The sequence below is a fragment of the Camelina sativa genome, chromosome 11 (genome assembly GCF_030686135.1).
Source record: "Camelina sativa cultivar CO46 ecotype springtype chromosome 11, ASM3068613v1".
Lineage (NCBI taxonomy): Eukaryota > Viridiplantae > Streptophyta > Magnoliopsida > Brassicales > Brassicaceae > Camelina > Camelina sativa.
Window position 1 is genome coordinate 50,462,924 of NC_141890.1, and position 26,946 is coordinate 50,489,869.

The window sequence follows — 26,946 nt, forward strand, 5'->3', positions numbered from 1 at the left end:
GGTATTTGTTTTTTTTTTTGTTCTTCAAATCTTTTGTTGTTCTTCTGACTACTTGATAACAACCACCAGAGTGCTTCGTTCTCAATCATAAATTGAAGTGTTACACTGAACCAAAAAAGAAAAAATGGTCATTCGGTATTCTTTATTGAGTCCTCTGTTTCTTCTTCCCTTCTTTTTGAGATTTAGCTTTCTCGGTCAAATCTCGCACTCCCCTTCTCTTATACATTTTAAAACTCATCTCTCTCTCAACTGTCATATTCCTCACCTTCTCTGTAATCTCTGCAGCGAATTCTCTATTATACAGTTTCTTCAACCCCTTCATAAGATTACCAAATGTGTCTGGTTGCGGCATGAAGTCCATCTCCATCATTTCAAGACAATAAGAACACGCCTCCTTTTCATAACCTTTTGAGAACAAGGCATGGATCCATATTGTCCAAGACGATACAGTCAGCTCGCAAGACCCTTTACTTGTGATGCAACTCCAAACATCTTTCGCCGTTTCCAGCTTCTCGTCTCTTAACAGGGTATTTAGCAATGACTTCAGAGTTCCGTATTGAGAAACGGAGAACAATCCTCGAGTTACCATTTCTTTGAAGTGATCAGAGGCTTCGAGTAAAACACCTTGGCTTGTTAAACCATCGATCATAATAACAAACGAATCTGCTCCAGGACTCAAACCGTTCGTTTTCATTTCGTTCCATAATCGAAGAGCTTCCTTAACTTCTCCTAGTTTACAAGCCAATCTGATGACGATATTATAAACGCCAAGATCAGCATAATACCCTACCTGCTTCATCTTATCCATCAGCTCCAAACACTCTTCAAATTTTTCTTTCTTCTCATGAATCGCCATGATATGCATATAGGTGAGTTGGGACGGGATGAGCCCTTTCTTAATCATATCGTCTAACACAATATAACACTTGTCGATTCTTCCACATTTGCAAAACCCATTAACTAACGCAGTGTAAGTCACAGCATCAGCCTCACATTCATACCTCTCCATCTCAACAAACACCTTCATCGCCTCTTCCACTCTATCCACCTTACACAATGCTTGGATCAAAACAGTGTAACAGTTCACATTCGGTTCAAACCCTCTTCTTCTCATATCTATCAAAAGATCATAAGCATCTGCTACTTTACCAGCATTAGCATACCCACTAAGCAAATTGGTGTAATCAACAACGTCAGGCTCAAACCCAGCTTCCTTCATCTGAACCAAAACATGTTTAGCTTCCATCATCTTCCCTTCCCTACACCAACCACACAACAATGAAGTAAAATATATCAAATTCGAAGGAAACCGCAATCTCATATCCTCGAAAAGCTTCGCAGCATCTTTAACACTACCGTGCTTACACAAAGAATCAAGCAAACACCCGAATACATACTCATCATGTTCTAAACCGAACTTAGGCATTTCGTCGAGCACCTCAATAGCTTTCTTAACCATAACCGCAGAAGGAAACCTCTGAATCAAAACCACAAACAATTCAGGTCCAATCAGTTGAGGATTCTCCTTCCTCATCTCTTCGATTAAACCCCAAACAGCTTCAAATTGACGCATTTTGCTCAAAACTCTCACCATCGATTTGTAAAATTCGATAGTATGAGAGTAACCAGGCTGCTTAGCCGCCCAGACGAAGAATCTGTAACCTAGATTCCCGGAATTACCACAACGACTCAAAACCCGTTCGATTAACCCGGGTCGGAGTTGAATACCGGATTCGTTAAGCGCGAGTTCCAACTTCGGAACCCTAGAATGAAATTTCCGAAGAATCCTGTATGATTTCTCGACATCACTCGCGAATTCATCGTACTTGGAGTTCTTCGTACGATCGTTGCGGCTCTTATCGAGACAGACTAAACCAATCCCGTTGCTTCTCCGGAAATTATCTTCGAGAGCTTTAGAAACGCGAAAACTTCTTCGAATCAAGTCAAAGCGAGACTTTAATTGAGAAGAAGGTAAGAAAAATTGGCGTTTGCTGAGAAGAAACTCGACTATCGGAGAGAATCTATGCATCTCGTAAACGGTGAAAGCATTTTATGAATTTGTCCATCGGCTTCACGCATTCTCTTGTCCGCCCACAACTTAAACACCGTCGTTTAGACAAAAAAAATAAGAATTCGGACCTGGGCCAGATCTTTGATGGGCTTTTATTCAGCGCTTGTTAGGCCTGTTGAAGCAATTGGCGCCACTAAGCTGAGATATTTTAATCAAATTAATCCAACGATCATTATTAATCAAATTAATGCATTATTTTTATCATTGAACAACTTATTAAACCAAAGATCTTTTTTTTTTTATTAAACCAAAGATCTCTTCTTCTTCTTCTTTTTGTTTGGGTCAAAGATCACTTCTACTTTATGGATGGTCATTAATTTATGCTATGCAAACACCGAAGCACGGGCTCCAAGCTACCCCAACAAAACCCGGCCATAAATATGGATTTGTGATAATTAAACGAGAAAGATAAGGATTGGTCCATGATAACGTGGGGTCATAATTGTACTTGACAGTAAAAGCTTTAAGTTCTCGAAGCAAGGTTTGACTAGCCTTACGGCGCGACAATTTAGTGAATTACTCTATTGCCCTTAATTAAGCCAATGATGTCATGATGACTAAAGTAGTTTACTATCCACCAACATATCCAAATCAGCACAGGTCCAAGGCTCCAAGCCAATCCCATTACAAAATCACACACTCCGATTCTCCTAACAAAAAACTAAACAACGCAAGTTTAGAAACTGTAACAAATAAAACTTGTGTTTTTGTTAATAATATATGTACCCAAACTACATATGATCAAATCATCTAAAAATAATTAAATCTCCTATTTTTGTATCTTTAGCTTTTGTTATTCAAAGTGAAAAAATGGAAAAAAGAAAAGACTAATAATGTGATTAAATTAGTAATCAGGCATAGAGTGACTAATCTTTCCTTCTTCTTCCTCCATCTTCTTCTCAGTGATCTTCAACCATACACAAACTCCAGTGAAGCTAATCACTAAGCTCGCGATTCCACTCCCAAGCCCAATCCCAACGATCGCCATTATCGACAATCCTTTGCTCTTCATCTCCTCCAACGGATACCCAAACAGTTTCTTGTTCCCTGTAAACGAGCTCTCATTAAATCTCGGCAAGTTCCCGTTTCTCATCGCCAGATTCGCCGGAATCTGACCGGATAATTTATTATCAGAGACATCGAACGCCGATAACCTCGCGAGGCTCCCCAACTGCGACGGGATTTGGCCGGAGAGTTTGTTACCGTGAAGATCGATGACGTTTAAGTAAGCGCAGAGAGCTAGCTGCGGCGAGATTTCACCGGAGAGGAGAGGTTAAGAACAGCGAGGTTAACGAGGTACTGTAACTGCGGCGGGATCTCGCCGGAGATCTGGTTTGAAGATAGATCTAGGGATTGGAGATTCGTGCAATTAGAGAGGTACGGAGAGATTGAGCCACGGAGAGAGAGGTTCGTTAGTGAGAGTTTGTAAACCCTGCCGTTGTTGCAAGTGACTCCGTGGAGGGACGAGGCGAAGCCGGTGCAAGGGTTTGAGAAGAAGGATTTTGTCCAGTTACGGAGGTTATTCGCCGGATCTTCTAAGCTCTGACGTAGATTCGTTAAGCATAACTCGTCGTTTGGGTCTCCGGAGACCAAACGCCGTGCCGTTTCGAAACTTAGAAGGAGGAGGAGGAAGAGTAACCGGTAACTAAACCGGTGATTAACCGGCATCGGAGATATTTTTTTTTTGTTTCAAAAGGCTGAAGAAGAGCGAAGCTTTCACGTGACGATAAACTTTATAAACTTGCCTTGTGACTTTGTGAGTGATCTTCTTCTTCGTCTTTCGGCCGGGTATTAATGCGCACGTTAGTTATGTTCTTGGGCTCTGCGCATTATAGAGATTTGGTAGATTACTAGATTAGTATGTATGTATGTGTCATTATTTTTGGGATTAAAAATTGATTTTAACAAAATTAGGTGCTTTATATTATTTACGATACAATAGTCACTTTCATAATTTGCGTTTTAATCGGTTTTCAGCCTTTAAAATACTTTATATGGTAAGACCAAGGTTTCATGCTTATTCATGTCATACCGCATTTGCGATTTTTCTTATAATTGTTTGACTATAATATGACATTAAGGTATTGAATCCAGTATTATTATATTCGTATGATTCGTATCGTCAAGATATTATTCTTTCTTTTTATTTTTCCCCGACAAAATAAGATTATCAGAAAGAATAGCTAAGAAAGAAGATTCATATCACAATCACAAATAAGTACGTACAGATATGTTTGTTTATATTGTTTAAAAATGTGCTAATATATCCAACGTGCCAGAGTTTCAAATAATTTACAAACGCATTTTCTATGCACTAACCAAAAAGACAAATTTTTATGCCAATAGCAAAACCAAACATTTGTCTTGTCTTACATTAGAAAAGACTTGTGTGGTTTGGTTTCAATGAATTGTCGACATCTTCATAAAATAAAAGAGCGGACAAGATTGAACTTGGGGTTGGGGACATATATTGCTCTTTGAGTTGATACTTTATCCAAAATTTAAGAAAATATCGACAGACACTATTTCATAGCTATACAGTGATTATAAGTATTTAGGACAAACAAATTAGAGAGAAATATGTTTCAAGCAACAGCGGTTTTGCAGCAGACATTAAGGACATCATCGAGAGATGGATGATCTCCAGTGCCTTCGTCTTTTCGACCGTACAACAGTTTCTTGCCTCTGAATACAAACGTACCTCCCTGATAGAAGAAGAGACATAACTAAGGATCAAACCAAAAAAACAGACAACTTCATCTATTAAATTTCTTGTCTAGTGAAGAACTAAACAAAACAAAACAAAAAAAAGAACCTGTTGCAACACACTGCTTCTGTCTTCAGGAGTGGCCTCTATGGTGTAATTCTTTGCAGCTTCTCGAATCTCTTTAAATCTTGAGAATACCTTTTTCTGCAATAATCGAAGTTTCTATTATGTTTCATAGTGAAACAATATATACACAATTAAAACGGTAAAAAATGTCAGAGGCGGTTCATACACTAGCTGGGTTGAAGAAAGTGCGGCCTAAACCGTAGTATAATCCAAGAACATCGTATGCCTGCATATTTAAGAAAAGCCATCTCAAATTTTCAATCAAATTAAAGACATCTAGAAAAACAAGGTATGTACGTTTAATTTACCTTGCGTTCAGGATCCGCATAAAGAGATTCCACGGGAAAAGGTAACTAAAACAATGAAAAACATTACTATTAGACTCTCACAATCTCGGTTGAGCAATAACGTATTGGCATGCGGTGTCTTGAGTTTTTCAAAATGTGAGAAGTATCCGTTCCCTTTTATCTTTCTAATTTTTTTGTGAACTCAACCACAGGAGAAACTCCTACTTCTCTAAGGGAGTTGGGAACTTTGCTATTTTGGTTTATGGTATTTCTGATCTAATGCTATGAGCCTCCAAAAGTACAGTATATAATAAAGCCATGAGAATACTTGAACGGAGGATGACATCTAGAGCTAATTTTTCCCTGTTCGGTATCTCTTGATCACTCACCCACTTCTCATTCACATTTGAAGGTTTACAAAGACCAAGCAAGAAACATTTATTTTTAATGAATTGTAGCACTAAAGACTTGGTTTGGTCGCATCCTCGACTCATGAATTTGGAGGCACATATCAGCAGATATGCAAAGCCAACATAACTTAGACACCAAGATAGCATATATCCATGAGCTTACTAAGTTCGGATTATATAATTTAAAGAAGAAGGAGAAAGATTTATAGTATACCCGAGTAGCAAGTATACGAGCCTTATCAGGAGTTCCAACACCAACAGCTATCAATTTAACACCAGCTGCATCAAATCTCGGTTTCGCTTCTTTCAAAGCAGCAGCAAGTTCCCAACTTCCATATTAAAAAAAAAAAGAAACCAATTTCATTTATCAGTTCAGTGGTTCTACTAAACTCTTGCAACAAATCAATACTCGAGTTTCAGAAAAATTTCTAAATCAAATCAATTTACCAGCAAACGCATCCGAAATGCCTCAAAAGTACAACAGCAGCAATTCCCTGAATATTACAAAACACACAATTCATCAAACGCTAATATCTGAAAAAAAAAGTCTTCTTTATATGGATTCGATTCTAACATACATCGTTCTGATCCCAGAGATCACTGAATTGCACACGCTGGCCAGAAGCAGTGAAGATGGAGACATCGCCAAGAATCTCACCGATATCTTCTCTGTAATCTATGACTGAATCGGTGGCTCCAGTGGCAGCTCTCGCGGAAACCAAGCGGGGTCTAAAGATCGGTGAAACGGAGGTGTAATTGGATTTTAATCTGGTAAAAGGAACAGAAGCAATCGGAGATGATGGTAACAGGGAGAAGGGTTTCGAGCACATATGAGAAAAGGAGGAAGAAATGAGCGGCATAGAACTTGGAGATCGTAGAGAGAGCATCGCCATTGGTGAGAGTCAAAAACCAAAAAAGTTATAAACTTTAAAGTTTTGGTTTATGGCACAGTGAAGGAGACGAGAGGAATAAGAATTAGAACCCCACGTGGCGAAGAAAGGACCGAGTATTATTCCGATTAGTAATAAGCCCATCTTTATATTGAAGGCCCAATTCAAAAATACAAGTCCATTAAAACAAAATACGAAAATTGCAATGTTGTTTTCGATTTTCTCACTTACTCCCCAAATTGTTCGTCGTCCGTTCTCTCTCTCTCTCTAGGGGTTTTTTTTTACCAACGGTGTATGATCCGCCATGAGTGTCACGGAGGATCGTCTTCCAATAATATCTCGACGCAGTAAGCGAACGAAGATCTCGCCGAATGGAGTAGAAGAAAACTCATTCCAGATCCCAATTGATCTTGTTTTCGAGATACTCTTGAGACTGCCGGCGAAATCTGTTGCGGCTTGTCGTTGCGTGTCGAAGCTTTGGGGATCATTAATCAGCCGTCAAGACTTCACGGAGTTGTTCTTCACCAAATCTGTGCATCGCCCGAAACTATTGTTCACCTGCCGAAAAGATGGTAAACTCTTCTTCTTCTCGTCACCTCCGGATGAGAACTCGTCCGCCGATTCTCTTGTGAGTTTCTCCTCTTCCTGTCGCGTCTCTCGTCCTATCAATGGCTTGGTGTGTCTTGAGCGAGACGTTAAGAAAACGAATGAAACGGTGAGAGTGATATGTAATCCTAGCACGGGACAGTGTTTGAACTTGCCCAAACCGACGACGACGTGGAGTGGGCTTCGTATACACAACTTCTTCGTGTATGAACCGATTGAGAAACAATTCAAGTTATTGTTGTCTTGTGGAATTCATGAGCATCTAGTTCTAACTCTAGGAACTGGAGAATTGTCTTGGAGGGTGATTGAACCTTCCAAGCCTCATTGTATTCATAGATTGTCTAATATATGCATCAACGGTGTTCTGTATTATCCAGCTACCGATATGTCTTCAACGGATGACATAATCGTTTGCTTTGATGTCAGCTCCGAGAAGTTTAGATTTATTACAGCCATCCAAGGTTTCATTCAAGCAGGGCATGATGGAGTTCTGATCAACTACAATGGTAAATTAGCTTCGCTTGTTTCTAAAAGAAGTCGCATTGTTGATAGAAGAAGTAAAAGCATCGAGTTGTGGGTTCTACAAGATGTGGAAAACCAGGAATGTATTAAGCATACGTACGTATTGCCCACTTGGTGGCAGGATATAGTTGGAACTGGTTGTTATACTTTTGTTGGAGTGACTCGTTCAAAAGAATTTATGTTTTCGCCATGGTATCAAACTGTGCCTTTCTATGTCTTCTACTTCAATATTGAGAAACAAACGATTAGAAGAGCTGCAATACGAGGAATGGAAGCGCTTCAGGGTCACACAGTCCTCACCTTTTTAGACCATGTAGAAAACGTTAAGCCTCTATCCTTATGTTTTAGTTAGGATTTTTTGTTTCTTTGAGATATTTGTAACAGAGATGATCTCGCCTCTTGGTTCGTTTATCTCTCTCTTGGCTATGGGACCTTATTACTGTTCTCGTCTTTTTAGATCAGATGACTAACTTGTTTTCAAACAACGAACCAACTGGCACAAACATTGGGAGATTAACAAATTTATTCCTAAAAATTGCTACCAAAAGTTGAACTGCTAAACTTTAGTCTAAACAAGAGAGACTCCCTAAGACATTCTCAAAACAGAGATTGTGGCTTCAACATTTGGTTGTTAAACATATGTCTGAAATTTTGTAGATGTTCACAACGCCATAGTAATGATTGTCTGATGAGAACATAACCGGTTAACCGAAGTAATTAACGGACATCATCTAAGTCGAACAAGTGTTTTTAGAGCTAATTTACTTAACGAGATACAAATACAAGAGGGCACGATAAATTTACTTAACGAGATTGCACAAGGACTTGGCATGGACTTGTTCGTAATAACCCATCTCAAATGGAAACATATTGTTTAAATTAACAACTATCGGAAAATTTTATATATTTGATTTCCTGACAAACGTTTAACACAAATGGAAATTCTATAAAAACTTTCTTGTTCAGACAAGAAAATACAAAAGGTGTTTTAACTCAATTAACCACTAGTAGCGATAAGTCGGTGACAATATTAGGTGGAAACGCTGCGTTTTACTCTAGAGGCGATCACAAAGGCGATTTAGAGTTTTTGCTTCTTGCACAAGGTTAATGCCGTCGGGAGCTTCTCCCCCAGGAGACAGGGGTCCACTGAGGGTGGATCTTCGATGATCCTGGGTCTAGAGGAAGGTGAGTTATCACCGGTTGCCGGGCTTGATAAGGGTTCCCCTTGGAGGGTGCTGAAGGAAATTGATACTGAGGGGGTTTCCTCTGTCGTTCCTTCGGAGTTGCAGTTGGTTCCTCCTCTTGCCGCTCCTGAAAGTTCACTGAAACATTTATGGGTATCTATGGTTAAATCTAAAGGGGACATGACTAAGATCGATCTGGCTGTTGAGGAAATAGATGGTATACCTACGGTACGGTTACCAAATAAGGTTTTTGAGGAGGATCATTCTCTTTGGAAAGATTTCCTGGTGGGGAGATTTCTCGCAAAAGCTCCTTTCGTGGGAGGGATCCATGCTTTAGTAAACAAGATCTGGACACTTGGGGATAAAACAATGAAGATTGATGTTTATACAATGGATAATACTACGGTGCGATTTCGAATCCGGGATGAGCGTACGCGAACTCGTGTGTTGAAGAGAGGTATGTGGAATCTGTGTGGTGTTCCGGTTGTTTTATCAAAGTGGAGTCCCATTGCCGAGATGGAGCCGGAAGAGATTAAGACTATTCCCATCTGGGTTATAGTGAAGAATGTTCCTCCAAAATATTTTTCGTGGGAGGTTCTGAGTGCGATCACAAGTCCACTAGGTACCCCAAAACAGTTACCTTCGGATACAGAGTCGTGTAAGTCGTTCATTGAAGCAAAAGTGTTGGTGGAAGTTGATTTAACAAAAAGTTTGCCAAAAAAAATGTCTTTTAAATCTGAGAAAGGTGGTGATACCATAGTGGAGTTTGTTTATCCTTCGCTGCCAGCTCGCTGTACTCTCTGCTCTAAATGGGGTCATTTGGATTCAGTGTGTACAACGAGAAAGGAACAGGTGGTAACATGTCACGACACAGTTTTAACAGAAAAACCGACAAAGCAGAATGTTGAAAATGGTGTAGCATCTGGTGCAGTGACAGTGGAACCAGCAGCACAAATGCCTGATATATAGCAGGGGGAAGTTGCGGATACATCAGCTAAAATTGCTGATGATGTCACGAATACGGCGAGTGATACGGACCTTGGTTGGAAAACTCCCATTAAAGGTATATGTAATCCAATGAAGCAGGATTCCAACAAGGAAGAGGTTTCGACTATGTCGAATTCTTTTTCATGCCTTAGCAATAATGGAGAACAGGGTGAGGATTTGGAGGAACCTAGCAATCCTAGTACTGTGTTTGAGACTAGTACTATCGATGATACGACTCATGTGGCTATCAAGTTTCAGGAGAAACAGAGTCGTGTGGGTGCAGATGATCCGGAGCGTCTGGAGATTGGTCTCTCCATTCGCCCTTCTCTACCTCGCGCCTCAAAGGAGGTACATAAATTTTTGTCTAACACGAGTTCTCGGAGTAGTAGGATCTAGGCTTCTACATCTCTTGCAACACGTCTTCCTCCCAAACAACTCTGATGTCGGGGTTTTTTTGGAACATATGGGGTTTCAACAAAAAGAAAAAACAGAGGGTTGTTAAAGAGTGGTTAAGACAGGGAAATTTCGATTTTGGCTGTCTGATTGAAATGAAGGTAAAGGAAAGACAGGCTGACAGAGTGGTGAGGTCAGTGTTTCCAGACTGATCTTTTCTCTCAAACTATGATGAACATCGGTTGGGGCGACTCTGGGTCATTTGGAGAAACAATGTTAGAGTTACTTCGGTTTATAGAACCACGCAGTTGATCACATGTTCTATTTACATTGAAGGGATGGATGAGTTTTTTGTCTCATTCATTTATGCTGCAAATCTCTTTGTTGAACGCCAAGCTCTTTAGAGCGATTTGCGACATCATCAGGACTCTCCTTTATTTAGGGATAAAGCTTGGCTACTCTGTGGTGATTTTAATGAAATACTGGATGGTGATGATCACTCTCTTAATGCTTCCACCCCTTTCTGCACGACAGGAATGAGGGACTTCCAAGATTTTGCTCGCTACTGCGAACTTTCCGATATGCATTATCACGGACAAAAGTTTACATGGTGTAATAAGCGGCATGATGGGGTAATCTGTAAAAAACTTGACAGAGTCCTTATTAATAACCATTGGCTTCAGCACTTTGCTCAATCCTACTCTGTGTTTGAACCGGGTGGGTGCTCGGATCATCTTACGTGTCAAATCTACCTCTCACCGGTGGCACCAAGGATTAAGAAACCTTTCAAGTTTATCAATGTTACTACCTCTCATCCAGACTTCCCGAAGGATATGGAGGAGCAGTGGCGAAATTATCCAACTCTATTTAATTCTACTTCTGCAATGCACAGATTTTCAAAGCAATTGAAAGGATTAAAGCCTCGCTTGCGATCTTTGGGAAATACATGGTTGGTGACATCTCAGTCCGCACAAAGGATGCATATAAGATTTTATGTGATATGCAGACTAAAACAATGGCAAATGCCACATCACAAGCTGTTTGTGATGAGGTGACTGCTTATGAAAAATGGAAAAAGCTTTCGGATATTGAGGAGAAATATTTGAAGCAGAAATCGAAGCTTAATTATTTGAAAGTTGGTGATCAAAATAATAAAGCATTCCACACTGCAGCTACTCTCCGTGAGTCCAGCAATAGTATCAAAGAGATTCAATGCGACAATGGTCAGGTCGTAGACACTCAAGATCAAATCAAAAGCGAAGCTGCAAGTTATTTTCAGGGTTTTCTCAATCTGCAACCTGCAGACTACACACCCTGGTCACAAGAGGAACTAGAATCAGTTTTGGATTTTAAATGTAATGAGAGTGATCAGAGGTTGCTCACCCATGAAGTATTTGCAATGCCAGGCTCGAAATCACCGGGACCAGATAGTTTTACTGTGGAGTTCTTCAAGGCTACATGGGCTACCATAGGTGATGATTTTGTAGTGGCTATACAATCCTTTTTCAGAACTGCTTTCTACCTGAATGGGTCAATTCTACTATTCTAGATCTCATACCAAAGAAGGAAAAAGCGAGACTCATGAAAGACTACAGACCGATTTCCTGCTGCAATGTCCTTTATAAAGTCATTTCGAAGATTCTGGCAAACCGACTAAAGATCATTCTACCAAAGTTCATCACCCCTAATCATTAAAGACTATCACAAGAGCACAATTTCTCCTCGATGTGCTTTAAAGATAGACATATCTAAAGCGTTTGACTCGGTACAATGGAGTTTTTTTATTACCACCTTGCGAGCCATGGCTTTTCCTGCGCAGTATGTCCACTGGATACAAACCTGCATCACAACTGCATCTTTCTCAGTCCAAGTTAATGGAGAACTAGCGGGTTATTTTGGCAGTACGAGAGGTTTACGGCAAGGCTGCTCAATCAGCCCATATCTTTTTGTTATATGCATGACTGTACTCTCTCGCAAGCTTGATGTGGCTGCTGCAAATAGGGAATTTGGATACCATCCCAGATGTAAACAGTTGAAACTCACCCACTTTTGTTTTGCTGATGATCTAATGGTGTTCGTTGATGGCTCCAAACAGTCAGTCTCTGGTGCTCTGCGGGTGTTTGATGACTTTGCGGTTCACTATGGTCTGCACATTAGTATTGAAAAATCAACTATCTACACTGCTGGCATTCCTTTGGCCCAACGAGATGAGATTCTCCACGAGTTCCCGTTTGCATACGGCTCTTTGCCGGTTCGGTATTTGGGTTTGCCGCTATTACCAAGGCGGATGACATCAGGGGATTACCTCCCTCTTATAGAAAAAATACGCATGTGTATAGCTTCTTGGACAGCTCGAATGCTCTCTTTTGCAGGCCGATTACAACTAATCAGTTCAGTCCTCTTCAGTTTGACAAACTTCTGGATATCAGCTTTTAGACTACCTAAATCCTGCATTCAAGAGATTTATCGGTTATGCTTTGCTTTCTTGTGGTCTGGACCTTCTTTGAACACAAGGAAAACTAAAGTTGCTTGGTCAGAGGTCTGCTTACCAAAGAGTGAGGGAGGTTTGGGGTTACGGTCAATCGCAGAAGCAAATAAGGTGAGTATGCTCAAACTGATTTGGAGAATTTGTTCAGCTATAAGCTCTTTATGGGTGGATTGGGTGCAACGGTCTCTTATTCGAACCAGATCTTTCTGGGCTGAAAAAGATAACACAACCTCTGGCTCTTGGATTTGGAGGAAACTGTTGAAATATAGGGATCAGGCTAAGCAGTTTTTTAAGATGGAAGTGCATAATGGTGCATCAACATCTTTTTGGTTTGACAATTGGAGTTCGCTAGGCTGTTTACATGATTTCCTTAGAGATAGGGGTTTCATCGATCTTAGTATCTCTAAATCAAGCACTATGGCTGATGTAATGAATATGCAGAGGAGATGGAAACATTGGTTGCATTTGTTAACTGTTGTAGAGGAAGAGATCCAGAAACAGAAGCTATGTCGTTCTTGTGATCACGACATACCTCTGTGGAAAGGGAAAAACGACTGTTACCATAACAGCTTTTCAACCAAAGATACATGGCAACATATTCATGCTCCCCACCCACAACTGGTCGACTTCAAAGCAATCTGGTTCGCACAAGCCACTCCAAAGTACGCCTTCCTCACCTGATTGGTAGTTAAAAACAGAATCGCTACAGGTGACAAAATGCAGCAGTGGAATCCTCAGGCAAACGCAAGTTGTATCCTCTGTAATCATCCGCTAGAAACGAGAGAACATCTATTTTTCCAATGTTCTTATACGCAGCTGGTGTGGGAAGGGTTAGTTGAAAAGCTACTTGCAGATAAATACACAAGTCGCTGGAAAGATGTCATCACTCTTCTTGCTGGTAATACACTGGACAAAACAGTGAAGTTAATCCTTGGTTATGCTTTCCAAACCACCATCTACTCGATTTGGAGGGAAAGAAACGGTCGACGGCATGGAGAACACCTTTTGACGACAGAGCATCTGATCAAGCTAATAGACAAGAATGTCCGAAACTGACTAAGTACACTTCAAGGTGGCCAAACCACAGTCATCCAAGTTTGGTTTGCAGCTAGATTCTACTGAATGATTTTATTTCAAAATATTTTAAGATTTTTCACATAAATTTTGTAAAACGTTTATTTTTCTTTTGAATATAATTTAACATTAAATTCAAAAAAAAAAAAAAAGAGTACTAAATTAGGACTAGTTTTGATATCTCAAAAATAGTCCTATATATATGCTGAAATACCTATATATATATATATATATATCATACGTATACCTCTAGAGTATTTTCAGAGATGCTAAGATCTGTGACCTCCGAGATCCCTGCAAAAACTTGTGCAATGTTTGCATCTTCGACAAGTCATCTTCCCGGTAATAGATGAGATCAATACAGACCTTGATAGAGGAACCCACACTCTCCAATCTGAATTTTTCCAACGGATCCTCTCTGAAGTTTTGCAATGATTTTTCTCTGATATACAGAAACTCTAAGCTAGGAGTGTCAATCACAATTACACGCACATGTGTCTATACTCAAGTTCTTTAATGTCTGAGATGGCACGTTCAGAACTCCAACAGTAACATGAGTAATGCCCAAGTCTTGGAGAACTGGTGAGCACGAGATAAAGCATCTCTAGAACCACATCAGTCGAGAAGTCAACAAAATCTAGAAGCATATATAGTCTTGAGGCGAGGTAGGTAGAAAAACTCACAATCATCACTAAAATCACCCAGCTTGACTAGGTACAAGCACACATATAAAAGCTTCGGGGCAGCTTACTCAAATATAACGACTGTACAAAACAAACAATCACCAAACATTAAACTCCACTAGTAACGACTCTATCGATCAACAACCACAAGGGAAAATCTGTATCTTTATCTGAATCATTTGAGAAAATCAGTGACATCACGATCCCAAATAAAGTGCAATCCAGGAACATGTCGCCAGAGATTTCTCCATCTGGTCGATAAGACACTAGTGGTGACAGACTCACGCGTGCCCTTTTTCACTGTCGATCAAGGAATTAGGGCTTTTTCACTGTCGATCAAGGAATTAGGGCTTTTTCGTGGTGCAATAGCTCAAAATTTAGGGTTTTCCCGTGACGGTTCGGCTACTAGCTAAGGTCGAGGAAGGTGAACTGACAGAGACTGAAGCAAACCGTTGAGTTGAGACGTCGCGGGAACGCCGGGAAGGACCCAAAGAGAAAGAGCTTTTTTTTTTTTTTGGTCGCAAAATACAAATTCGGTCCAGCCTTTTTTTTTTTTTTGGGTTGTTACAAATTAATGGGCCTCAGATATTTTGGACTTATATTAGTTTTGTCTGGGCTTAATCTTTCCTATCCTTTTATTTGATTTTTCCTTTTTGTTTTAGTAACAAAATTCCAATAGTTTTCCACTTTCTCAGTTTCGCCCAAATAGACGTTGCTGGTTCGTCTTCCACCGTAACTCCTCTCTCTAGGGTTTTTTTTGGGCCACGGTGTATCTGATCTGACTGCCATGAGTCCACGGCGGAGAGTTGTCACGGAGGATCGTATGACAATAATATCTCGACGCAGTAAGCGAACGAATATCTCGCCGAATGGAGTAGAAGAAAACACAGTCCAGATCCCGGTCCGGGTTATGCTAAAAACCCAAGCATTTAAAAACCCGCATATAACCGGAAAAACCTAGCTAAAACCGGCTAACCGACGGTTGAACCGGCGGTTTGGGTTAATTACAAGGATTAAAATTTAAACTTAGACGAATCTAAAGTTAGTGATGCAGGTACCAACTAATATAGTAGAGCAATTATGTACGTTACCCTCCATTCTCGATGTGGGACAACATATATTTTAAAATTGAAGATGGTTTATTCTTTTATTTTAATTGTGATTTTTTTTTTCACCTTCCAATCTCGTTTTTTTTTGTTTTCCTGTAAACACCAATTTCTATTTTTGTTTGGATTTTACATAATTATATATGGAAATTTATAATTATGTTTTAAAATAAAACAATGTAAAAAAAATATTAATAAAACCAATATATACATATATATATAAGAATAATCTGTATTGAAATTCAGTAAACTTTTGATCTGTGGTTGGACCGGGTCGACCCCTTTGACCCGGAAGGCTTTCCGGTTTGCTTCCCGGATCGGGTTTAAAAACATTGGATATTTGTAACAGAGCTAGTCAAGTTCTCTTGGCTCCTAATCTCATGGCTATGGGATCTTATTACTGTTCTTATCTTTTTGGATGTATGTTAAGTTCTGATCCAAAAAATAGCATTGTAAAATTGCTAACAAAATGTAATCTGCTTAAACAAGATACTCCCCAAGCTATACTCAAAACAGAGGTACATTAACTTCGGTGGGTTCAACATTGGTTGTCATAAAATGTAGGTTGCCAAGCATGTCTGAAATTTTGTAGATGTACACAACAACTAAACTCACAAAATTATCAGTAATGTTAACAAAAATCTAGCTTTAACGAGTAAAAATAAGATTACAATATCACAAGAGTGCTGAATTTAACAAAACTTGGTTCAGTCACTAAACTGACAAACAGGGAGATAATAAGTATCAAGCTGCCAATACTTTTGCTTGACACCTTCCCAAACATCATCCCCAAGGCAATCCTTAACCGGCAATGGAATCAACTGAGTGCTAAACCCTAAATTCTCAATCTCCAAAGTCACCAAATTGCAATACACAACGTGAAAAAACGCATTACTCCCACAAAACCCATTGAAATACGAATAAACCCCATCAGGCTTCAACAACTTGGGAAGATTCTGATGAAACTCTCTCAAATCTTCATAATACTCTCCATAAGTATCAAAAAATATCCCATCAAAACGATCATCAAGCTTATCAAGAACATCTTGCCACCTTCCAAAAACAATCTGCACATTCTCTTTCTCTCCCCAGCCAGATTCAATCATACGCTTATACACCTCAGGATGAGCTTCGATGATCGTGTGTTTACTCGGACCATACTGTTGAATCGCAGTATCTACAAGTCCCATACCGAATCCAACGTTTAGAATGCGACCACCGTTGATACAAATCGCTTTAGCGTGAGCTTCCATTAATGGTTTTTCCCAAGCCATCATCACACCTTTGCTTTCACTATCCATGATCTTGTCTTCACTGAAACTAACACGATCTTGAAGATACTCTTGGTTAGAGTACTCGTTCTTGGTTTGGTTTCTTGCGATTGTTCCTAAGATTAGCTCTGATTGGATTCCGGTTTTGAGAAGGAGATCGAAGGCTTCTTGGTGTCCTTCTTCCATGGCGAAGTCTCCTGCTGAGAGATTCGATGGAGTTAACGCGTTCCACGGAGCTCCGGATTCGAGTAACGCCGTTACTATCTCTGCGTTTCCGATTTTAGCGGCGTGCATTAACGGAGTCAGACCTTCGTTGTCGAAATGTGTAACGTCGGCGCCGGAGTTTATTAAAGTTTGGACCTTTTTCAAGTCGCCGGATTTAGCAGCTACACGTAACTGATCTGCTTCTTCCATGGGCTTCGATTGTGTGAAGCCAAGCCGTCTGAACAAAACGAAGCAAAACTTTAATTAGAAACTGAAATACAAAATTTTGTAAGCATAAATTAGGATCTATGATAACCAAAGCATCAATGAGAACGAAAAAAACCCTAAATCAAATTCGAAAAGAAGGTATTTTTAAGGCTCAGACACGCACAAAAAGAAGCATCATATGAAACATTACAAGAGAATTTTTTTTAGGTCACTCTAGTAAGTTTCAGCATCGAGAAATGTTGTTGTCATCACCGCCTCAATAATTATTTAAAAAAAAAAAAATGGAAATGAAGAGATTAAAAAACAGGAATATGGAAGATGATGAAACGAAATTAAAATTGACAAGAAATAGACATTGAGAAGATGAAGTTGTGGGTTACTTTGCCTTTTCTGATGCAGAGTGGTGGACTTGAGGGAGAGAATGCGAAATAAAAAGTGGTGTCTTCTATTTGGCGAGTTTATATATATATATGTGTCGGCGAAATTAGAGTTAGGGTTTGATTGGACCTTTATGGGCTTATATCTGATTTTAAGTTGGTGTGCTTTAATGGGCTTATTTCTGAATAATATAGATCCAGCCAAATCAGTATCATATGGAAAATGAAACATTGAATATATGATCCATCATGACTCCATTATACCACTAGGTTAAGACATGATTTTGTACCTACCAGTCCCACACAACCGATAAAATTGGAATGATACATAGAATGATAGAAACTCCATCTTTTTTCATAGTTTAAAGATAGCAATGTTACGTCACTTTGGTTAATACAGGAACTTGTTCCAAACTTTACCAAAGGAACTTATTTCGTGACTTAGGGACACGAAAGTTCAGGTTTGAGTATTAAGTTCATATTCAATCCGAATCACAACATCCAGACTTAATTGAGTAAGTAATCATAGTCTTGTCAGTAAGACACATGACTACATGAGGCATATGGACGGTGGACCAGTAAGTAAACAATTTTGACAAGGGAGTGAGTAAGCCCTCACTTAATAAAATATCCAAATGCTTATATGTTATTGACTTGCCATCACAGATGGAATCAAATTATACCGGAATCAAATGAACCGACTCGTGATGTATCTGCAATGGATCATTGTCACGAGAAATGTCTTCTTGTCTAAGGTAAGTTCATAAATCTTTCACTTATTCCCATAAAGTTGCCATTACAGATGGAAGAAAGTAAATCCGAGTCGTGTGATGTATCACCTCAAAAGATGCATCATGAGTCGGAATCACTTCCTTCGATCTGCAAGAGATAGTGGGTTTGCAGATCATTGGCCAATCCCACTAGACATGTCTTCTTGTTTAAGGTAAGTTCATAAATCTTCCACTTATTCCCATAAGTTGCCTAGTTCTGTATTTACGGTAGTTGTTTTTTCTATTAACAATGTCAATTGGAAAAACAAAACAAAACTCGCCTTTATAGGTACAGCTAACAACAAAACTAAAACTAAACTGATAAAAAAAATTTGGAAAAAAACAAAAAATAGATATTAGAGAAGAGAGCTCATATTCTATGGGTGTATAATGAGTCTATCATGCCCAGAAACTGAGCAGATCAGAATTTTTAATTCTTATTGTTTATAATCACCGCTCTCTTCTCTTCTCCGATCAAAATTTTGACAAAATCAAATCACAAACAAAAAACAAAAAAAAACAAAAAAAGGACGTACTAAAAGAAAAATATTTCTAAGGAGGCCTAGAGTTATGTTAGACCATCTCCAATGTATTACTCTATTTTTTGCTTTAAAATAGAGTAACTCTAAAATAGAGTAGGGTATCTCTCTAATGTACCACTCTATTTTTTACTCTAAAAAGAAATATTCTAAAATATATTCTATTTCTATTTTATTCTGAGTACTTTTTATTTATAAAATTTACAACTAGATCCATTTTTTTATGCTCAACTACCTAATTAAACCAAACCTATTTATTGTCTTGTCGTGTTTGGATTCCCTATTTCTTTTCTCTTTGGCATTTTCTACCTGTAGTTTTTCAATCTTTTATTAAAAGATTCAAACATTTATCTATATTTCACATTAATTCCACTTTTACGTAGAGAATCAACCAAACTAGCATGCATGCATTGGTTAGTGAAAGTCTACTATACAACAGTTGTCTACAATATAGTCATCCAACAAATACAGTCACATGAAAGTCAACCCCAGATTTTTTTTTTTACTCACATAGGCCATATGATCTATAATAATCGTGTAAGACCAAATAAAGGCTAATACGTATTAATATGCATTGGCTGGATAAACGTGTGAACAGTAAATATAATTTAGTTAAGAAAATCACATTAAATAGCACAACCGTAAACTTGAGACATAATTTGCATGTCATTGTTGTATCTATAAATAGCAACACATATAACTACGTTCATATCCACACCCTTTAATCATTTTATAATATTCACACTTGATTATTAAAAATGTCTCGTTCTTATGGATATTCTCAAGAGGAAGATAAATTTTTATGTTAAGTTTACATAGATATTTCTCAAGATCCTATCAAAGGTGTTTATCAATCATCTGATTATTTTTGGGCTCATGTGATGGAAGCTTATGAGAAAGGAAAAAATGCAAATTGGAGTGAACGTACAAAAAAATCAATTTAATGTCGTATTCAAGCTATAGAGAAAGCAACAAAAAAATTGCATGCATGTATCAGACAATGTGAAAACCGACGTCCAAATGGTGCTTTAAATGATGATATTGTAAGTATATATGAATATATAATTTTTATATTATTTACATTTCTTTAACTAAATAAATTTTATTTTTAATGGTATGTAGTTTAATCAAGCTAAATCAATGTTAAGTGAAGATTCAAGCTGCAAAGGAGGTTGGAAATTTGAGCATGTATGGAGTATTATTAAGAACTTTGAAAAGTTTAAAGATGGTGTCACCCCTGTTAAACACAATCTCATGTGATTTCGAGTATACATCTTTAGAGTCAGAAAATCCTACCATTGATTCTCCTACGCAAACATTTTCAGGTTTGTCTTCATTTTCTCTTAATACTAATGAGGAGGAAATTCTTGGCGGATCTCCCTCTCCAAGACCAAATGGGGTAAAGAAGTCTAAAATGAAAAGAAAACTTGTTGATCAAACAATATCGGTTATCAACACCTTAGAAGAAGGAAATAAACAATTTTTGGAGCAATTAAAGAAGACAAGCGGACAAAGAGAACATCATTTGGAGATTCAAAAAAAAAAATGCTTTGAATGAGTTGAAAGAGGAAAACAAAATTTTATTTGCGATTTGAATTCTTTTCAGAATCCAAATGTTCGTGAGTATTTTGAGATTGAACAAGCAAAATTTTTACAAAAACGACGTGGTCAACAACAAGATCAGAAGCTCCTCCTCCATCTATTCCATTTGAACAATATTTTAATGATCTTGGTGGACCGGGAAACAATTTACCAAAATATTAATTTACTAGTTTTTTTTTTTTTTTATTGTTTTACTTTATCCTATGTTTCTTATTTTTAATTTGGTACTTGTTTGTTTAGTTAATTTTATAAAACTATGTATGTTAAGTGTGTTTCATTCTTGTTATATTAAAATTTTATTGAAAAAATAAGTTACATTATGTAGATGTGCATTTGTCAGCAATATTCAATTGCCAATAAAATTAATTAATTAATATACATAATATTAAAAAGGTGAAGTTGTTCGTCAACATATACAATTGAAGTTCGTCAACATATTAAAAACTATGATACGATCCAAGTTTGTTGATGTTAGTAAATTGAACATGTTGTTGTTTGTGAATAAGCGTACAGAGTTATTAAACAAAAAAAATACATATTTGAAGGACTAAAGTATAAATAAAAAAGTTCACCTCTAAAATAGAGTTACTTTAAATATAGAGCAATCTCAATTTTTCTCTATTTAAAATAAAATATAAAGTGGAGTTGGAAAAAATTTTACTCTATAATAGAGTTTTTGCTCTAAAATAGATTAGGTTTGGAGATGCCCTTATGTGGGGCTGGGCGAGATGCCCTTATGTGTGGCTGGGCGAGTGTTTTACAAATAGAAGTGACTAGCGTCTACTATATATATATATATATTACCCAAGGGTGAGCTTGGGTTTCATTGGGCTTATAATTGTATGAACTTGTACATAAATAGGCCTGCATTTATGGGCGTTCGTTAGTTCAGAGTTGTACTATGGATTCGCTCACGCTACTTTTTTCCACTGCTTTTTTCTTCTCTAGTCTTTGTCATGATTTTTCACCAAGGCACTCTAGAATAAAAGAGACACTTTGACTGAATGGATTGACGATGTTGTAAGCAAAAATAGCATAGAACATGTGCAAGATGGGTTTCTGCGCAAGACCATATAAATTTTTAAAATTAAATCCATATAATGTATATTATTATTGGTTCATATTTAGGTGAAAATAAACTAAAGTATTTTTTTGTTTAATGAAGCAAAATTGTTTGTAGAAAGTTAGGTTTTTATATTGGTTACGTGCAGGTGCAGGAGACACCTAATTGTATTAAAACGGTATATACAGTATACACGATTTGCAGCATGATTTCAAGCAAAATATTAGGAAAAGCAGCTTTCAAATTTGCTAAAGATAATTTTTAAGAGGTATAAAATTATTTTTCTTACTATAAACTAACATATGGTCTCTGACCTAACACGACTATGTATTCAGTTACAAATTTACGTAGGTTTTGAATGGTTGCTCCATATACTCCATACTACATAGTGCATACTAACATTTTAGTATGGAGTAGAATGGACTGTAGTATGGAGTAATTAGTGGTATGCACAACACCATACAATAGTATGTATAACACCATACCATTATGAATGGTAAAAATTAGACTATAGTATGGAATGGTGTGTACAAAAATATTAAAAACAGTTTTAATAATATTTTTAATCATAATTAACTAATAACTATTACAAAATATTTTTAAAAATTCTAAATCAAAATCTATTATTTCGATTATCCCATAACATATCAGCAATATTGTCTCGTATGTTTGTCATATATGGTCTATCTTCTCTCTCGACCTCATCTTGTTCATTTGAGTCATTTTGCTCGTTTTCTGTATGCACTTCTGAAAAATCTTCAAAGAAATCTGTATCCGAAAAATTCGAAACTCTAATAAAGTTGTGGAGTCCCATCGTTGCGATAATTACTCTCTTTTGCACTTCCAAACCATATCTAGGATCATTCCTAAGAATCCTCCACTTCTTCTTCCATACTCCAAAAGTTCGTTCTACAATAGAACGTAAAGATGCATGAGATCTGTTAAATAACTCTTCTTTGTTCACTGGCGGAGGACCATTGTTAAACTGTGACAAGTGGTATCTCACAACCCGATTTCGTGATGATCTGTAGGGAGCTAAGAAACCTTGCTTATTTGGATATCCTGAATCCACAACATAATATTTATCTCCAGGAGGCAATGGAAATTCAGGATCACCATCTTGAGCGAGTGAGAGTACTCTTGTGTCGTGACATGAACCGGGTGCTCCGTTCCAAACATATGTGAATAGCATATTCATATCACATATTGCCATTACGTTGAAGCTTGTTCTATCATGTCGACTCCAATACATGGCTTGCAGTTCATGCTTGACTTTAACACATACATGAGTTCCATCCATTGCCCCAACAAATCCACTAAAAAAGGGCCAATATCGTCGATCCGCTTGAAGATGTTGTGGAATCCGACGTAGTTCTTGCATTGTAGGCGTCTTTATGTAATCAAAGGCAAGCAACTCAGTAGCTCTCAACACTTCACCAAATTTTCTCTTCACAGGCTCTTGATTACGTCCGAATCTTAGGCCAATATCACGCTGAACTTCATTATGCCCACACACTCGAAGAAACATAGCTACACTAACATTTTGGTGACATTTTGTGTAGGTTGTAAACCATAATTCTGACTGAGAATATTGCATAACTCTGTAAAGGCAGCAAATGACATTCTCAATAGTTGGAGACATGCAGCGTTGTCATTTTGAATACGGTCTCGAAGATTCTGCCATCCTAATCCTCCCCCTGTCTGGTACGGTCCTCTATGAATATACCGCTCATAGTAATCTAATGTAGGTTGTATAAGTAAATCTTCCATTTGCTCATTTTCCAAAGACCATAGCTCAAATCTTTCTGCATCAGATAAATTTTGAATTCCTTGTGATTGCAATTGACAAATCCGATAAACCTGCAAAAAAAAATAAAAAAAAATAACAACATTAGTTTTATTAGTTTATGCATAATGATATGTTGTCTTATATAATAGTACGTGCATAATAATATGGGTACATACATTGTAGTACGTGGTCTTATAATAGCTTTCTTATTATTAATTAATATACTTATAACACTCTAATTTTATCAATTAATCTACTTATAACACTCTAATAAAACTAGTCATCTTCTTCATCACGTGAATGGTCTTGAAAAAGAGCTTGACGAGCTGGAACACAAGGATGTTCAGATGTAGATGGGTCGTTTTGTCCAAAGATGTTAAAGAATCCTCCTCCTCTTCCTGGTGTTTGAAAACCTAGATTGGGATACTCTCCTTGTGTCCCTGAAAAACTAGAGAATCCTAAACCTTGAAAGCATGTTTGTGATCCTGGAGGGCGGAACTCTGGAACCGGTGGATTAATCGGTATACTGAACGATCTTTGGCTACTACTAGCGGAGACACTGCCACTGGACGATGGTCCAGTTGATCTAGAAGATCCACTTGGTTGAGGGGTCCCAGTTTCCTCACCATATCTTGTACATTGGGTTAATGATTCCAAAAACAAATACCTACTCTCCGTGGTAGGAAAATGAGAAGCATTCATCCAATGTCGACGCCAAAAACGATCATGTCTTAGAAGGTGAAGACATTTCATGTAGAATTTACCCATGTATTCTGGTATCTCTAATGAATTCAGGAGCTCAACTGCAGTATCAAAGTCGTCATAATCTTCAGGATCATAATGACCAGGACGTAATCGTTCAAAAGATTTTCTCTGAAAATCCCTTATGGTCGACATTGTCTCATGGATGGTTGATTCAAAATTTTGTCTTCTACGAGGCCCTCGTGATCCACTAGATCCTCTTGACCCACTCCCTCGAAGTGACCCACCACCGACGGAAGAATATGGAGCGGCTCTTGAACTTTGTCTCCCTCTACGTTCAGGTACTTGAGACCCCTCACGTGCATATTGATAGAGAGGTTGGGACTCATCGTAAATGTTCACACGATACACTTCATTCTCATGTTGAGTTCCACGCACTTCGCTGAGCCCCACATCATCATCATTTTCTTCATCATTTGCATCTTCTGTATCCTCTATATCATTCACATTCTCACTCATTAATTCTTCTCTTCTTTGTCTCACCGAGTGTTGACGTTGAGAACCCACATCAAGATTTGCAAAACATACTCTCATGACTTCCCAAAACTTAGGAGGTTCTCGTTGAAAACGTCTCACTTTATCATTTTCCTATAAAAAAACAACACATTAATAATCGGAAAACAAAAACCTACAAATAATTAAATAATAACATTATTTAACAATAGATTACCTTTATACGATCATTCCACCACTCATCTGAAGCTTCAATTCTTCCACTAATGGGATCTACCGTGATACCAGTCTTGCCTTGTAAGAGGACCCAAGTTTTATATTGTTTCTTCCACTCATCGAATTTACATCTTAAGTCTGTCCACTTCATGTTTTGATTGAACTTTTCGTTGAACTTACGAACAATATATGCTCGTCCTGGTTGTCCCGGGTCTTTAAACATATAATTATTTAAAGCTAGTGCTTCATCGTATAATTCAATCAAAGTTCTTTCTTCTTCAAGAGTGTATCTTCGATCCGGTTTTTTCTAATTAGTACAGAGTAATAATAATAATATATTATTAGTACAGAGTAATAATAATAATATATTATTAGTATAGAGTAATAATAATATAATTCAATTATTGCAAATAAAGTTAGGTGTATATTTGAGTTGTGTATATTTATTTAAACAATACACGTGATTTTAAACTAGATAGATAAATAAAGCTTGAATCAATAAAAGTTACCCGTCTACGTATAGGAGGATCCATGTTTGCATTCATATTACGACCTTGTGATGACATATCTATAATCACAAACAATATGAAGTTATTAATAAATATAAAATTAAACTAAAAATTAACTAAAAACATCATATATATATATACTAATAAACTAGCTCATCATGTTTAAAAAATTAACTAATAAATTCTCAAATATCTACTATAAACTAAACTAAAAAGAAAATGAGGTGAGAAAAAAAAACTTACTTATGAATTTGAGATGAGATAAATGGTTGATTCAAAAGAGTTTTAGATTGAAGAGCTTCAATGAGTAAAGAGAAGAGAGTCCTCTCTAGATCTAAATTTTGTTTTTGGGAATATGATTTTTTTGTTGTGACTTTTAACATTTATGAATGCATTTATATATATTCATATATGTAGAAAGTATAAAGAAACACAACTTTAACCAATGAGATAAAAGTACTAGGATCCAACTAGTTTGAACACGTTTTTACCCAACTTTTACTATTGGTATGGAGTTGGTATGGAGCTTTTATAGAGTAAACTGAAATAATCGGACCAATAGTATAATTTACACAGTCTGCAGTTTTTTTTTAATTCTAGACTAGTATGGAGTTGTATAGTATGGAGAAGTGCATAGTAGTCTGGAATGGTGAATGGCGTACTAACTGCGGGCTAGTCCGAGTTTGGTCTGGTCCGGAGCGTACTGTACAACCATTCACAACCGTAGTATTTATCCAACTTTGAATTAATGTACTAAACGGGAAAGAAAGAGAGATATATATTAGATTTCTTGTAGAAAGTAATCTTTTGCTTTTCTTTTTTAACGAATTTAAGACATCTTTGTAATCTTTGTGTCTTTTCTCTTACATCTTATATTATCAAACACTTGTCTTGATTTGATGATCCATATTAAAGTAATTCTTAATTAGCACTTGTTATATATATGCAATCAACCACACAGATAAGCTATTAATCCATTGAACCGATACTAAGAATAGAACACGTTGAAGTGATGCTGTGTGGCTACAGCTCACTCTTTCATTTCAGCATAACAGGCATATATTCACTATTTTAAAATTCATCAAATAAATGCTTGTACGACAAATGTTTTGTTGAAGTCTACTAATACGAACTCTTATCAGCACTTTGTGACAAGGTAAATCAAACGTCAATGCAAAAAAAAAAAAAAAAAAAAAAAAAAAAAAAAAAAAAAAAAAAAAAAACTGGTTTAATGAGTATTCAAAGATTTATTATATGAAATCTGAAAGTATATGTAATATTTTAGAAGAAACTTTTGTATACCAAGACAAAAAAAAGTATACAGATTTTTTAATTTTTTTAACATGCATGTAGTTTGAGTACATGACGATGAGTTCAGATTTCAAAGATAGCGCCTAATCAATCAAGACATGACCGATGAAGTCACAAACCATCTATCTTTGATCTCCTAACTTTGTAAGAAAATAAAGAAAACAATCCACATGTTAAATTTCCTATACGTTAAGCCTTCTAACAAAAAATAAAATTCGTATACATTGCACATTAATAAAGCATGTGAATCGCTATGGCTAGTAAAAATGAAACATATGCATTGCACTCAAAGCTTTAATAAAGCTTATAGGATAGGGA

At 37.2% G+C, this 26,946-nt stretch overlaps 5 protein-coding genes, 1 long non-coding RNA gene, 1 other non-coding gene and 5 pseudogenes across 11 annotated transcripts; 3 read left to right on the plus strand and 9 right to left on the minus strand.

Moving 5' to 3' along the window:
- Positions 1-4: 4 nt before the first annotated feature.
- On the minus strand, positions 5-2,092 carry LOC104727244 (putative pentatricopeptide repeat-containing protein At5g65820). Of its 2 annotated transcripts, XM_010446300.3 has the most exons (2): positions 1,398-2,069; positions 5-1,259 (listed from the first exon to the last, which is right to left on the minus strand). In XM_010446300.3, exons 1-2 carry the CDS (start codon positions 2,027-2,029, stop codon positions 143-145), a joined length of 1,749 nt encoding a protein of 582 aa, XP_010444602.1. In that variant the 5' UTR covers positions 2,030-2,069; the 3' UTR covers positions 5-142. The 2 variants fall into 2 exon arrangements, with proteins under 2 accessions (XP_010444602.1, XP_010444601.1); XM_010446299.3 differs by having other exon boundaries at positions 5-2,092.
- A 663-nt stretch (positions 2,093-2,755) lies between these two features.
- LOC104727245 (receptor-like protein 57 pseudogene) lies at positions 2,756-3,880 on the minus strand (annotated as a pseudogene). The gene has a single exon (XR_015572404.1). The product of XR_015572404.1 is annotated as a receptor-like protein 57 pseudogene (transcript).
- Positions 3,881-4,514: 634 nt separating this feature from the next.
- Positions 4,515-6,578, minus strand: LOC104727246 (thioredoxin-like protein AAED1, chloroplastic). The gene is made up of 7 exons (XM_010446301.3): positions 6,180-6,578; positions 6,049-6,095; positions 5,816-5,930; positions 5,213-5,257; positions 5,071-5,130; positions 4,887-4,982; positions 4,515-4,776 (listed from the first exon to the last, which is right to left on the minus strand). Exons 1-7 carry the CDS (start codon positions 6,492-6,494, stop codon positions 4,657-4,659), a joined length of 798 nt encoding a protein of 265 aa, XP_010444603.3. The 5' UTR covers positions 6,495-6,578; the 3' UTR covers positions 4,515-4,656.
- A 123-nt stretch (positions 6,579-6,701) lies between these two features.
- Positions 6,702-8,104, plus strand: LOC104727247 (F-box protein At5g65850 pseudogene; annotated as a pseudogene). The gene has a single exon (XR_015572405.1). The product of XR_015572405.1 is annotated as an F-box protein At5g65850 pseudogene (transcript).
- Positions 8,105-9,916: 1,812 nt separating this feature from the next.
- Positions 9,917-11,732, plus strand: LOC147935635 (uncharacterized). Its single transcript, XM_087473078.1, has 4 exons — positions 9,917-10,138; positions 10,345-10,376; positions 10,626-10,815; positions 11,076-11,732. The coding sequence occupies exons 1-4, from the start codon at positions 9,917-9,919 to the stop codon at positions 11,730-11,732; spliced, it is 1,101 nt and encodes a 366-aa protein (XP_087329204.1).
- Positions 11,733-13,994: 2,262 nt separating this feature from the next.
- LOC147935636 (putative FBD-associated F-box protein At3g60710) lies at positions 13,995-15,526 on the minus strand (annotated as a pseudogene).
- A 616-nt stretch (positions 15,527-16,142) lies between these two features.
- On the minus strand, positions 16,143-17,674 carry LOC104727248 (protein arginine N-methyltransferase 2). 2 transcript variants are annotated; one of them, XM_010446304.3, is made up of 2 exons: positions 17,623-17,674; positions 16,143-17,247 (listed from the first exon to the last, which is right to left on the minus strand). In XM_010446304.3, exon 2 carries the CDS (start codon positions 17,217-17,219, stop codon positions 16,242-16,244), a length of 978 nt encoding a protein of 325 aa, XP_010444606.1. In that variant the 5' UTR covers positions 17,220-17,247; positions 17,623-17,674; the 3' UTR covers positions 16,143-16,241. The 2 variants fall into 2 exon arrangements, with proteins under 2 accessions (XP_010444606.1, XP_010444607.1); XM_010446305.3 differs by having other exon boundaries at positions 17,618-17,671.
- LOC147935637 (small nucleolar RNA snoR126) lies at positions 17,384-17,494 on the minus strand. Its single transcript, XR_015573520.1, has one exon. It is a non-coding gene; the product is annotated as a small nucleolar RNA snoR126 (small nucleolar RNA).
- Positions 17,675-18,748: 1,074 nt separating the features above from the next.
- On the minus strand, positions 18,749-18,847 carry LOC147935638 (small nucleolar RNA snoR8a; annotated as a pseudogene).
- Positions 18,848-19,673: 826 nt separating this feature from the next.
- Positions 19,674-20,687, plus strand: LOC147935639 (uncharacterized; annotated as a pseudogene).
- Positions 20,688-22,201: 1,514 nt separating this feature from the next.
- LOC147935640 (uncharacterized) lies at positions 22,202-22,924 on the minus strand. The gene has a single exon (XM_087473079.1). It carries the CDS (start codon positions 22,886-22,888, stop codon positions 22,202-22,204), a length of 687 nt encoding a protein of 228 aa, XP_087329205.1. The 5' UTR covers positions 22,889-22,924.
- Positions 22,925-25,317: 2,393 nt separating this feature from the next.
- Positions 25,318-25,667, minus strand: LOC147935641 (uncharacterized). The gene is made up of 2 exons (XR_015571746.1): positions 25,561-25,667; positions 25,318-25,376 (listed from the first exon to the last, which is right to left on the minus strand). It is a non-coding gene; the product is annotated as an uncharacterized LOC147935641 (long non-coding RNA).
- Positions 25,668-26,946: the final 1,279 nt, after the last annotated feature.